Source organism: Corvus cornix, chromosome 1A (assembly GCF_000738735.6).
Source record: "Corvus cornix cornix isolate S_Up_H32 chromosome 1A, ASM73873v5, whole genome shotgun sequence".
NCBI classification, from domain to species: Eukaryota; Metazoa; Chordata; class Aves; order Passeriformes; family Corvidae; genus Corvus; species Corvus cornix.
In genome coordinates this window covers 28,676,547-28,691,061 of record NC_047057.1, presented here as the reverse complement: position 1 = coordinate 28,691,061, position 14,515 = coordinate 28,676,547, and the positions used below count along the sequence as shown (strand labels likewise).

Sequence of the window (14,515 nt, the reverse complement as noted above, 5' to 3'; positions counted from 1 at the left end):
TAGATTTCCCTAGAATTAAGTGCAAACTCTACCAAACACAATAGCATTAGGTCATATGGAAAACAATATTTAGGTTTTTTGACCAACTTTTCATCTGTTTTCATTAAAACCCTGTCTTTAGGGCTTAGGGAAATTTAATCAATCATAGATTCACCAGCATCAGGCTAACCAATCACAACTGCTATTTTTTAAAAATCTGTTTCTAGCCTGTGCACTTCTTTTTAGTCTGTCATTTCTAAAAAGCCCTAAGTTTATGCATTTGGTACTAGCTCTTTTAGGCTGTACGTAACCCTGTGATCAGACACACGGGGATAAATCAACTGCATCATGGCTCTCATAGTTACAGCATGCTCTGGTAAACTCCATCCCAGCACACACAGAAAGACATGCCCACCATGAACATGATTACGCAAAGCCAATATTAATAGAACGGAAAAAAAAAAACAAAAAACAATTGAGTAAAAAGCTGTTTTTCAAGTGTCAGTAAAAAGGAACAGTGTTGCAGCTCAGGAAATGGCCTCACAGGCAACAGAACAAAGGCCACTAGAATTATGAGACAGTCATTGTCTTAGCTTGCAAAACAGCAGTTGTTGCATGTAAGTTGCAGAAAACTACCATTAATTTCCATGTGCAGATAAATGCCATGTTCTTCAGAATTAAACTGTTGGAGATGTTATCACATCATCTTGAAAAATCAAATTACATTCCTACTACACTCCAAGGAGGAGGAAAAAATAAATCAAGGTAATTTTAGCAGAGCAAACCATTACTGTATTAGTGACAAAATGCCAAGAAGACTCACCTGTTCAATCTCCTTTGTCTTAGTTGCAATTGCTTTTGAACGACCAAGAAGCTGGCTGTCCTCGTATAATTCTGTACTATCCGTTAGATTTGCTTCTGTTTCCTCTGTTTGTTTGATGTATAATGGAGCTGAAGATCCAGCCTTAAAAAAATCCAAACAATAAATTCAGTTTTGAGAGAAAAATAAAAAACCTCATTGTGAGGAAAAAAACCCAAAAGCCCAAATACAGTCATCAGTTAGATATGAATCTGCTCATCAAGACTATTAGTGAAGTATTATTGCTACAATCTTAACAGATACAGAAATACAAATTTTAAACATGTAGATAACATGGCATGACAAAACCCTGTGACACAGCCTTAACTGTGTAAAGGTAATGATGTCAGATAACCTTTACCTGCCCATCCACTGAGAAGAAATTTGTGTGTGGTATTTATAACACCAGAAAGCAAGAAAAATCCACAATGAAAATGTGACTTGTCTTCTGGGAAAGGATAAAAGTAACAAAATCAAGGGTACATAGGCATCAACAACAAAAAAATGCTGTCAGGAAGAACTCTTGAAGCATTCAGGGCCACAGGTCTATTATTAAAGGAGCTACGATAACTATTGTATAACAAAAGCAAATGTGTGATTAGAGGATTTATAGTAACATGAAAAATCACACTGAAGTACTGAAATTGTATAAACTTCCCTCTAAAACAGAAATCAAGACAGTATTCCTACTCCAATGAAAATAGACCCCAACTCCAAGAAGTTTATATAGAAGATGTAGTAATTTCCTTTTACAGCATTATTTAAATCCAGTATTATGGAACAGATTTATAATTTTTTTTTTTTTTAATACGATTTGAAAATTGAAGATGATGACTAAAACTAGTTTCTATTATTCAAAAATAGAGGTGAAGAATCTTAAGACTTAACTAACGTAAAAGAGAAAAGCATTAGACAGAAAAAGGAAGTAAAAAGCTGAAGTGGTCCTGTGAACATATGCTCAAACCTTAGCAGGAACACAAACCATTAAGATTGCATCCCAAATCCTGCAACCCCAGTAAGTAACAAAATGCCTGAGAGTGAGTGAAGGCTACTAAAAAGTCCAGTGCAACATGAAGTTCAACTATTAAGCATTATATAAGATAAACAGGAAAAAGTTAAGAACTCTTGCAATTCCTACATGACAGCCTACTAATCAAGGTGAGAAGTCCTTTTTTCCGAGACTCAGAATGAGACGCCTTACTTCCTTCATTAGCATTTCTACAGCCCAATTTCTTAGTCAATAAACCATCTCAGACTGCACCATAATCAACTGCAATTGCTTCACTTTGATTCTTTATTTTTAATCTTTCTGCCACTGCAATTTTCTCTAAGGCACGAAGGAAGCTTTAAACAACCCTTCTCCATGTAGCCCACTCTGTTCTTTCCTCCCTTGCATTACCTTCCCCTCATCAAGAACCAGAGTGATATTTCTCTGCTGAACCTCTCAGAAATGTCCATGCATATGTTTCTCCTTCATATGGTACTCATCCTTGGATCAGTTGTTGCTTTTTCTTCACTCTAACACTTACTCCACATTTTTCTTTTTTTTAATTGCTTTTTCCAGCTTATGTATCTAACTAGATCTTCCTGACTACTATTGAGGAGCTGCTCAGGCATGCACCCATTACATCAACGGACAGGACTTGAAAGTTCATAAATATGGATTCGGTGACTTTATTTCTCTGACCTAGCCCTTATGTTCTACAAGTGGAAATGTGATGCTTCCCAAGACACTTTCATTTTCCCTAAAATTATTTACAAACAAATAAAAAAAAAAAAATCAAACCCATTAATTGCAAAGGTTAAGACATGACTTTGTGAAGAAGATACTATTTTGGCTTTTTTAAGAATGCCTCTAAAGCTGAAGCAAAGTGAAAGTTAAAGAGAAAATTATCACAGAATTAAAACAAATTATTTTAGATTACATAATATTTGGGTTGTTTTAAATGACAAATACATTTTCCACTAACATAAGAGAACACAAAAAAGACCTCCTATCCAAGAGCAGCATAACAAATGACTGAGAAGAGCTGTAATCACACTTCAATGTAGCCAGGGATAAAAGACAAGGAGGGATGAAAACAAAAGGGAATAAACTGGTGAATAATTAATGTTGATTAATAATGAAATAAAGACTCTGGGGCAAATGGAGGACTGCTTTCTGAAAAAGAATATGTGACATGGTAGGCTCTCATGGATTGAAACAGAACTCAACAAACAAGAGTTTCTCTCCCAAGTGTTATGTTTTCCATGTACACTCATGTTTTGATCCAGAAGTCCCCTACTAATTTTAAGGAGTTCAGCAGACATACAGACCCACACTACTACAAGAGCTCTTTGGAGAATGCTTGGGAGAGCTGAAACTTCATTGTGTCAGTTGTAGCTCAACATCAATTCAAATTATACTCAAAACGTACTGTGGTTTTGTGTATTTTTTCAAAATAAATAAATCGCAAGGTTTTAGTCTCCCTCTCACTCCCTTCCAACAAATATTTAATAGCATAGGCAGAAAAATTCAGGATTAAGTTACAAAATGTGCTTTTATGACAAGTACAGAAAAACAAGAGCCTATTGTTGTAACACTTTAAAATAAGTGGATTAATAATCCTATCTTACATCATACTCTGTTATTTCAGGTAAATTGCTTTCCTCGGCCTTCTCTGACTTTTCAGCTGCCCACTTGCTCGCAGCTTCTGCAAGTTCCTTTTCTGATAGTCTGTTGCTCTTCTCCAAGGCCTGTACAAAAATATTATAGTCAAGGTTTAACAAGAAATACATAAGGCAAGACTCTTCAAAATTAAAAAAAAGTTATTCAGATCCCTAAAACATTTTAAAATAGGAAATAAGAAAGTTGAAATTATTTCATTTGCTGTCCAATTTCTTTAAAAAGAAAAGTGGGTGGGGAGAGAGCAGATAATAAAGAAACAAGAGAGGAGAAAAACAGATAAATCAATGAAGTTCAGTGGACTGCTACAAAAACACTATACTTTCAGAATAAGATTTATTAAATTCACAGGTCAGAGATAACAGAAAAATTATTTGAGACCTGTTGGGCACTGAAAGAAGTCAGATACAAGAGTGGAGTGAACTAATAATTCAATGTGATTTTCAGGCATAAATGGTTGTAAAAAATTTAAAATAAACTATTACATGCTCAGTAGGGTATAAAACCTGAGCTAATTAAGGACAAAAAAATATTTTATACAAACTTTAAGTGATCAGAGATGGTTCCATTTAAATTCATTATTTTTTATTTGGGGGAATGCTAATCATTTATAATAGAGTCAGTCATGGCTTTATGTTCTTTTAATCTACCTTTTCAAATGGAAATTCTCACATAAATAATATTTAAAAATTGATTTCTCTCTAAGAATACTATTTGGCTTTTACTATCAGAGCAGCAAACAGACAATGACAAATACCAGTTTAGGAATAGCTAGCTTTATAAATCTTCTTACCACTACGTGGATACTTAATTTAAATCAACTGTATGTAGAGAAGCACCCAAAGAATCTATATCACTCTAGCATTAAAAATTGCAACACTAAGATGGGTATCTAAAAAAGAGATACAAAAAGCCTACTGCCTGAAAAAGGCCATAACAATTCTACCCAGTGCCTGTTCCATCTTAGCAAACGGGTAGACAAAAAAACCAACCAAACAAAAACCCAAACGAAAGAAACCAACACTCCACCTCTTATCATTAGTTCATTCTAAGCTACATAAATGGCCAGCATCAAGACTCCTTCGTCTTCACATCTTTTGTGCTTACCTCAAGCAAAGTATTATCCAAATATCTCTGTACTGTAGTATGGCATAAACACACAACTCACAGAACCCTTCCAGGATTCTGTGTCATAGACACCACCTTTATCTGAATCCAGAAGAGAAGTGCAACAAAATGTTCCAATAGGAATCCCTGTTTTCTATAACTGCAAATTACAGAATTACAACCAGTGAAGTCAGGAGGTGACAAAGTTCAATATGCAGGGTATGAAGAGGGCTCTTAAAAGCAAGCAGTAATATAATTCATAGAAAATCTCACATGACCTGCTAAATTTCCAGAAGCCATAAAAGAAATTAACCATTCTAATATCTACTGGAATACAGAAAAAAAAATCTGTTTAATTTAATCTCACTGAATTTAATTCTATAGGTTGAATGTTGATAAATACGTATTAAATCCTGAGTGAATTTTATGGAATAAAGTAATGGTATTTCCACAGGTACACTTCAACTGAAGAGAAAGAACAGGAACATATTTTTCAGTTGGAAACAGCAGCAGCTATTTAGGCCGCAAACACTCAAGAAACAACCAACCTAATACATCTCATAAAAAACCTTAACTGCCCCCCTTCCCCACTCTCTGACTCAAAACAGAAGTCACTTTTTTTGGTATTTTTTTAATCTCATGAGTAACATAGAAAAGCAAAAGCCTATCACTGCTCAGAAGCTTCCCCTGTCTCACACATCTGCCTTTCACTCTATGTTGGATACATCCTCCAAGGCTTACAGTCCATACAGCTATTAAAGAAAAACACAGAAGATTTCATGCCATAGACAAACACGTGGCTAAGATCAGGTAACATCAACATGTATTAATTCACATGCCTGAATATGCAAAAAATAATTATAAGGTAGATAAGAATACCTTTTCAGATTTGCAAATAGATACTACAGTGAAAAGAGGTATTGCTATGGAAACATATACTTTCGTAAGAATTTCAAAGCTGAATTATAACTTAGAGCATTGAAAATCATCTCCTTTAATCTCTAATATATAGCATATAACTAATTTCTCAAGCCTTAGTAATTTTAAGACTCTGGCTCTGGAGATATTCATATTTTGCCAAGACTTTTTCTGTCACTACTTCTGAGTCAGTGAAGCACTTAGGTAACTTAACTGCTCAGTGCAATTCCAACCAGAAGGCTAACTCCAACAGGCTCCACTGACACAGGGCAGTACATTACAAGCAGATTTGGGGACTCAAGAGAAAAACCAATAAACGGTCATGGAAGTATTTCTATTTCTGCAGCTGATGCATACCAATAAATATTTATGCTGTCTGGGGAAATGACTTTCATTAAACAAAGTTTCATTTTGCATAGCCTTTATCAAGCAACTATCCACTGCCAGCAGATACTTGCAAACTGATGGCAAAAAACCAATACAGCATAGATCAGACCTGACTGAAGAAGAAAGCAGAACACTTAGAGAATACAGAGTTCAAGCTCACACTACATATTAACACAAGAGCAAGAGATTTTGCAATGCCGCCTTGTTCTCAAAGGTGTGTATTAAGTAAGGATTTGGCATTAAGCTGCATTGTGCTGAGTCTGTAAGCAAAATAAGTGAACTAATTATGAAGCATATTTTAGGAACCAAATCAGCGTAACTGATAAAAGCATAACAGCTTTTATCTTGGTTTCCCTATTTACATCACTGAAAATACATCACTTGCCTCCCCCCCTAAGGACAATGGCAATCAGCTGGCACAGCAGTTCTAAAAGAGATGTATAAGGGATAAGTACTTAGAATGACATAGCACAACCAAAGCCTGGTTTTTTCCCCATTGAATAACAAGGCAGGTGTGTCTGTGTCAAAATGAGTGGTAATACTAACATACTCACAATGACACAGAATTCTAAGACCAAGTCCTATTCCTCTTCTATTCATTTTAATGGATCTTAAACCCCCAGCCAGCCCCTTAATTTCATCCAGGGGGCACTTCCAGTGAGTCATAGTCTTGTCACAACAATCAGTCATTGAATAACATGGCAAGTGTGTCTGTGTCAAAGTGAGTGGGTAATACTAATACACTCACAATGACACAGTTCTAAGACCAAGTCCTAGTCCTATTGTAAGCAACAGGAAGGAATATTGTAAGGAATATGCACTTTTATAGGTACATACAGTATCTCCTTCCAACTGAGGAAAAAAATCCAACAATGAACAATCTAAAACCATGGTGTGAAATATTCAAAAAGAAAATTCACCTTTGATGACGGTATGGCTGTGGACCCTGAAGGTGATGCATCTCTTGATGTTTTCAGTGATTGAACTGTCCTCTCTTTACCTACAATTAAGAAAAAAATTAATGGCTGTGAAATTAAAGATGTATGTTGCAAACATGCTTACTTGCTTAGAAAAATTGCAGTGAAATTTTCTCAAGTCAGACACGAACCTTATCGCCCTCAACAACTACCTGACAGGGAGCTGGAGCAAGATGAGAGTCAGACTTTTCTCCCAGGCAACTAGTGACAGGGCAAAAGAAAACGGCCTCAAGCTGTGCCAGGGAAGGTTCAGGCTGGTATCAGGAAGAATCTTTTCACTGAAAGAGTGGTTAAGCTTTGGAACAGGCTGCCCAGTGAGGTGGTGGAGTCCCTGTTCCTGGAGGTGTTCAAGAAATGACTGGACATTGCATTTAGTGCCATGGTCTAGTTGACAGGGTGGTGTTTGGTCAAAGGTTGGACTTGATCTTGGAGGTCTTTTCCAATCTTAAAGATTCTATGATTCTATAATATCTACATACTCCATCATCTGATAAATATTGGTAACAATTTTTTCTCTTCCCAAGGAGAGAAGAGATATAGCTGTGTCATTTCACGCATTTAAGAAAACCCACTGTCCTTTTTCCCATCATTAACTGAAAGTATGATTCCACAAGATGATGTGGTTTCACTTTTTAATATTCCTGCAATAATGTAAACAGTTGAAATATTAGACACCAGTCAATCACTCAAGGAAACCAGGTAGTGCATGAACTGGTTTAGCAGGCCACAGTATGTTGAAAAGACCTGCCATGGGAAATACTCCTGTTTTGTATCAGCCACACAGTAGGTGCTCTTTGTCAGATCAGTGTCTTGCCTATAAAAGTTAAAACTGGCAAAATGCCAAATCGAATTCACAGTGCTAATCACAATCTGTGCATAGTCTTGCCACAGACCAGTTACAGGCAGCCCACAGCAACAGAACTGGTTGCAGTGTAAACTACCAGTTCTCAAGCTGGGGCCCACAGATTACATCTAAGGGATCTGCAAAAGGTAAGTACAAAAAGCAAACAGTAGGCCTAAATCAACCAGATTCTTCACACTCACTGGGAAACAATTGACTGTTCACAAATAAAATACAATGTAAACTTACCTTGGCTTCCATTAAATCTTCATCAATACAATTGATAAAGGGATTAATTAAAAAGTCTATCAAATACTTATGAAAATTGGGATAGAAATTATTTTAGTAGAATTATAAATGTGATTGCTCATTATGGCTTTAAATACGGCTTTAATTTAACAAATCAAAACAAAGAGCAGACATGGCATCTCACTCTGAAGAGCTGAGCTGTTTTCCTTTTTTATTCAATGCCATAAAATACTGTATTGTGTGATGCATTTTAAAATACTTACACAAAAATGCAGGTAAAAGTCTATGCAAAATGCATGCCTTTAACAACAGGAAATGCTTAAGAGGTATGTGAAAGGTAGGTCTTCAACTCTTTCACCACATTTTCATAACATATATACATAGTGTAGGCTTAATGCAAAGCAAACATCAAAACCTGCTCGTCTATGCACACTGTTGGTGGGAAGTGAGTTTCTGCTGTAATGTTACTAATCCATGCAAAACTTTTCACAGCTACTGATGGGTCTTTCAAAAATGCTAATGAAAAGAGGTGGGAATGTTACTCTGGCAAAATCAAACATTCCAAATTGCACTTTAAACCTCAGTTTGAAGACTATGCTAAATTAAGATCCTAGTTAAAAACATAGTAATCAGCCTTATTTAAGAATTTCTGGTAGACATAAAACAAAAGAAATAGACCTTCAATGGAAAAAAAAAAGCTTTTAAACAGAAAATAGTAAATGGGAAAGCTATGATAAGTAAAAAAGCTCCTATAAATAAAAAGTATTTGTCAAAACTAAAATCAAGAAGATAGAAATAACCATGTTTTTTTATTCTGTCACACTCCCCAAAGCACAGAACATCTCCCTTGTCACCACTAAGTAACATAAGTTTTGCTCCTGTGATACCTGCTTTTCAGCCCCATAGATTAGCCACCTCCTTTTAAATTTAAGGACTACTCCAACTCTGCCTCCCACATGCCTCCTTTGTCAGACTGGATTCTTTAAAGATTATCTCAATTGAATGGATTATATGTTTGCACCTGAACAGATGAAATGAGCTAATACAAGTGGCAGACAATTATTCAAAGTTAAGCAAAGAGAAAAAACACCATTTAATTTGAAGACATTAGGCCATTTATTTTCAGAATGTGTGTGGCTATTTTGAGCCCCAAAGCCCTACCCGTAAAATTAAACATGACACTCTCAAAGCACCACTACTTGCTTTCTTGTATCTCCTCAGTATGACCCCTACTGACTCTGCTGACACCTACTCCACTCTACTGACCCCTAACTGCCTGGTCCCGTGAAGGAGCACCATCCTGCTTCTCTCCGTGCTCTCCCATCACAGATGAATGCTTGTCCTTTCCATTAGCCCCTTCCTTCCCTTTATCAAGCTTCTTCATGTCCCTCCAGTTTTCTTTGTTTAAATTCTGTATTTATCCTCATGTATGAAGGGCTGGAGAGCATGGGATATTCCTTCTTCAGTGGAAGTCATGTGACCAAACCAATTCAGACAGCATGACTTTAAACAGCATTATAGTATTTTAGAAAGATGCCATATTGAAAATTCCACATGAAATAGTATATACGCTGCATGTTGTAAATCCACTTAAGTACCCACTAAAATGTACTGCTGACATATATGAGATGTCCCCCTTGATGTTCCTTTTAAATATGCAATACATGAGCTTACCTAAGGCAAACTGCATTCAAAAATTATTCTAAAAGTATTATTTAAACCATTTATACCTTGCAAATAGGAATTTTAATTCAGTCATCTAAAGTAGTCATTTTAGTAATTCAGTCATTTTAGTAGTCCTCTTTTCCAGGGAAAGGAATAAAAAAGTAGTCCAGTTCACAACCCACCTGGTCTCTTAAAACTGATCTAAAGGTGATTGGGAAAGGTATTTAACCCTGCAAACAGGAGAAAATATCAAAAACCACAGACCTAAATGTAAGCTCCTCTCTTGATCAGCATCTTTTCTGGTTTGCGAATATTTCTGCTTCTACATCACTACCTCCACTATTGTCTGAGTAATTCTAACAATATACTATAGACATGTATGATCTAAGTCAGCTCAAAATTGTAAAAAGCCATGAAACATTCCAAAATTTTGTATGGTTTCTCACAACACTGTTTTCTTGTCCCCAGTAATTACAAGCTGCACACCTACAAGACTTACAGAAAATTAACTATCTTATTTTTTTCTTCCTCTCCTACACTTAGAGGAATTTATGTTCACTGAGTATTGCTACAAAATTTTAAAAGCATTGTAATGCCCAAATAGAAAGACCATCTGTACTCTGCAAGGAGTGAAATGATTCCTCAATATTTAAGTGATGTTAACTAAACTACAAAGATCTTTTTTGGCAAGATGTGCTACATAATGGCTCAGTGTCACTCTGGAAACACAATGTGCCTCTCAGTGAGTTAAAAAAAAAACCTAATTACTTTTTAAAAAGCTGCCAAAATGAACAGTAGGTTTGCATAGTTCACTAGAAAGCATTTGCAGAAAGGGAAATTAAATCGGATTAATTTACATAAGCTGTACAAACAGAGTGGCTAAGATTGTATCACATTAAAAAAAGCAATTTCTTTTTTTTTTTCCCCCCAAATTATTTAAATACGAAAAACTCAAATATTTTCAAAACAGATGATTCATTAGACTTCTGGGAAACATTAGGAGCAAAGATTTTAATAGTCAGAATGGACTAAACTCAGATACGCTTCACATTTCTTTGAGGAGAGCAAGATCTGAGCGGTTTTGACATTGAAATGTAACTGATAAAAAACAATCAGTTTTAAAAGCCTAGTAAAATTTGTAGAAAATGCAACAAGTAGCAATATGTTCTTTCATTTCTCCATTTTTTAAAATCCCTCTTTATTCCTAGTTGCAGGAAGAAATGTCTTCATCTGCTGTAGATGAAACAAAGTTTCTTGTCAGGGAATCCAAGGAAGCACATAAAGAAGTAACAGGAGTTGATGCTAAAAAGAACATAAAATACTAGAAAAAGCTGTGCAGCTGAAACTCCTACAGTCAGTCTAGACCTGATACCAAAATAAAACCTACAATCTCCCACATGAAATACCTAAGGGAACAGAGAGTACAATGAAACAACCAGAGCAGACAACACATAGACGGTACAAAATGTCAGCTTTTCCCACTGTAAAAAAGAGCATGTATGGAAAAAAGGCTTTTATAGTTTCACCTCACTAACCAGTTCGCATCATTAATGCAGCATTACCTTGCTGAGAAGAAATATTTCTTTTATGTAAAGATGACATACTTCTGCTATGCTGGTGGAAAGGATAGGCTTTGCTTCTTTCAGGAGAGTAGCTCCTGCTGCTGACGCTTGAGCCAGATCTGCTGTGCGGAGAATCCCTTCGGCTCCCTGGCGATTCCCTGAAGAACGGAGAGTCCCTCTTATGAGGGGATCGATCTCTCACATAATGAGAAGAATAGAAGCTTCTTCTTCGGAAGCCATCTCTGACGTCCCTTGGAAGACAACAGAAAAATAAAAGTAACTTGGTTATCCTCCCAAAGTTTATGGAACAGCATATATACAATGGCAACATTTTGTGCCTGGTAAATACAAATAGGTTAGCTGTCACATGCAGAACATATCCAAAATATTCCGTGTTGTTAAGAGTACTAGGCAAAGAACGAAAAACAAATTAAAATAGTAAAAAGAAAGACAAAGAAAAAAAAGGTAATTTTTTCAGATTTCATTGAGCTACTTCATTGCTAGAAACCAATTCCTTTCTATCTCTTGATAATACAGCTAAAATGTAAGAAAAAGACATTGAAGAAATGACAACTCTCACAATTTTTTCCAGATTCAGTACACTTACTCTGGAAATTAAGCCTTAATTTACAATAGCTAAAAATGCATATGAAAATACTGCTTACACTATTTGGCATTTTTCAGCTATGTTTTTTTCTCTTACTTTCAAGGGACTATATCCCTCATTTGATTTCACACACCTTGCTACACAAAATATCACTGAGGAATTTCAGCTTATATCCGGCAAAGACAACAAGAAATATGCAGAATATCTATTCTCATGCCTATTAATCCACCCAAGGTCAAATCTTGAATGAAAATATGAAGAGTTATATCTCCTAAATATGTTTCTCACAACACACAATATTAATTTTGAACTTCAGTGTAAAATGTCACAGACCCAACTGATTTAAAAACCATAATCTAATAAACATCCAAACTTTCTACTAAATTTAAATGCTGTTACTCCAGACCATGGCTCAAATGTGTTGGTTATTTGTAAATTGTATTAATGTACATGTATGTGTAAGGGTAAAAAAAAACCCCTAGTATCATTTCAAACTTGTCCTAAAGAATCTCAGAGCTAAAGAACACATGAGCCAACTGAGTCTAGACTTGTCACTTTTGCCTTGGTCACACTGGCAAGAATAGCAAGTACTTCTCAGCTTCTCCACAAAAATCTCCAAGATTTAATAGCACTTCTAGTAAATCAGAATGTATCTTCTCTCCTATTTCTCATCAGAGTCCAGTGTTTTAAACAGGGGAATGCCTCACAAAAATCTGGTGGTCTCATCTAGCACAATGCAGCTATAGCTAATTTTATGTTGGTGGAGAGGAAGAAAAGATGTACAATTCCGACAGCATGGTACAGGCCCATATTTGTGACAGATACCAAAGGATTTCAGTGTGCCAAAGGTTTCTTGGGCTATGGAAGCTACAAAGGTAGCACCACAAAACAAGAACCCTGTGACACAGTTGTGTTTTACACAGTGCAGATTTACTTTTTGCATGGAAAGCACATCTTCATTACATGTATGAACATTTTATGTAGCAACAGACATGAAGTCTAAGTCCAGGCTTGAAGATACTAGATTAGCTCAGCATTGAACTGCTTCTTCTAGCTAAGTGGGGGGTTATTTATACATATTGATCAAATATTTATCAAGAATGAGTTAGGTAGAGCCCACTTTTCCTTCCATTTCCTTCTTAATCTCTCTTTAAATAATGTTATTTATTTTTAAAGCACAAGCCTTCTGGCAGACCAATACACCACTTTTATGTGTAAAACACACTTTTATGACCACATTATTAAACCCTCGTATACAGAGAACTTTATTATGGAAATGCTTACAGAGCCCCAGCTATTGCACACACATAATAAATGCTCTAATATCCATGTAAGAATTAGAAAAAAAACATAATTGAAACACACTTTTAAACAGGAAAACATTTGAAAGCCTTATTCTACAATAATATTAAGCACCATAAAATAGAATCTCACTTTCAATTTTTGCATTTTCATTTCATCACTCCATGTTAATTCTTAATTGGACCATATCTCATACAGAACATTCAAGTCATTAACTATATTGAATCTGTTTCAGACAGCATAGCAACAGCACAGCATTTCTGATGTTTTCCATTAATGTAACACACTGAACAGAACAAAGTAAGTATTGTTTTACAGTTATTTTTTTCCTTAAATACTTAAGTGAACATACACCTGCAATTTGGTAATGAAGGCCCCAATTCAGCAAAGCAGTTAAGCGCATGCTTCAGATTCCAACACATACTCAAAAGGTTTATTGAGCAGGGACAATATCTAATAGAGATGCAAAATTTTGTGCTCAGCTGTAACTTTAAAACAGAGCTACTACCCTTAACAACAAATACAGAATTAATCCCTTTTATATAACATCCCTCAAATCTTTATATTGTGTATTCATAATTCACACTTAATCCTGAAAGCACAATTTTATTCTCTCAGCAGTGTTGCAACAGGAAGCAGTATCATTGTTAACCTTAACGAAACTCGACCATTAAGTTCTCACTAAAGCTGACAGTCTTGGATGAGCTTCTGAAATGTTACAAAAAGAGCCATACTGTGATATACCATTCACCAAGGGCAGCTAGGGGAAGAGCACAAGCCTGACAGCTATTTCAGTTCACCATCAGTTCCAGTTTCCTCAAGGATAAAACACAACTACAGAATAGACAAAAGTATGACACTCTGCACAGCAGAAAACCGAGGGAATAAAACACTGGGGAGATTTTCAGTTGCCTATGGATCAGAAACAACACAGTGGTATAGCTTAAGCTCTGTGAAACAAAGATTAACACAAACCACTGTGTCAGTTTTATATCTTAAGAGTACTTAAAGGTAAAATTAAATCACTTCCTAGAAGAGAAATGCCTGGAAATAGAGAGGTACTTGGGTACATGAAGCACATCACATGCAATAAAGGAAAAAGCTTTACTGTAAGAGTAAAGTACTGTTAGATCACTCTCATTGAATTTGTGCTACTGGGAAACAGCCTACAATACTTCGTGCTCACTATTCTCTGGGACTTCTATGTCCCAATACATTCATCTTTTCAGCTAGAACATTAACCTGCATTATGGTCCAGCCATAGTGGACATCACTTTTGACACTGAGCTGAAGACTGACAACAAAACAGCATACTGCTGTGAAACAGAAACAGGAGGGTCTTCCAGTAATTCACAGGTGAGTACTGTCTATAACCGAGATAAAAAAGTCATCAGAGA

General features: G+C 35.8%; 1 protein-coding gene across 3 annotated transcripts in view; it reads right to left on the bottom strand.

Annotated features, from left to right (window-relative positions):
- Positions 1-14,515, bottom strand: part of PPHLN1 (periphilin 1) — a 64,103-nt gene that overhangs the window by 26,403 nt on the left and 23,185 nt on the right. For 2 of the 3 annotated variants that reach the window (XM_039570290.1, XM_039570291.1), the window contains exons 6-9: positions 11,252-11,460; positions 6,836-6,915; positions 3,455-3,574; positions 803-943 (exon numbers count right to left, since the gene is read on the bottom strand). In XM_039570290.1, coding sequence (XP_039426224.1) covers positions 803-943; positions 3,455-3,574; positions 6,836-6,915; positions 11,252-11,460 — 550 coding nt within the window. Of the gene's footprint in view, positions 1-802; positions 944-3,454; positions 3,575-6,835; positions 6,916-11,209; positions 11,461-14,515 lie in introns of all 3 variants that reach the window. The other variant, XM_039570288.1, reaches the window with a different exon arrangement.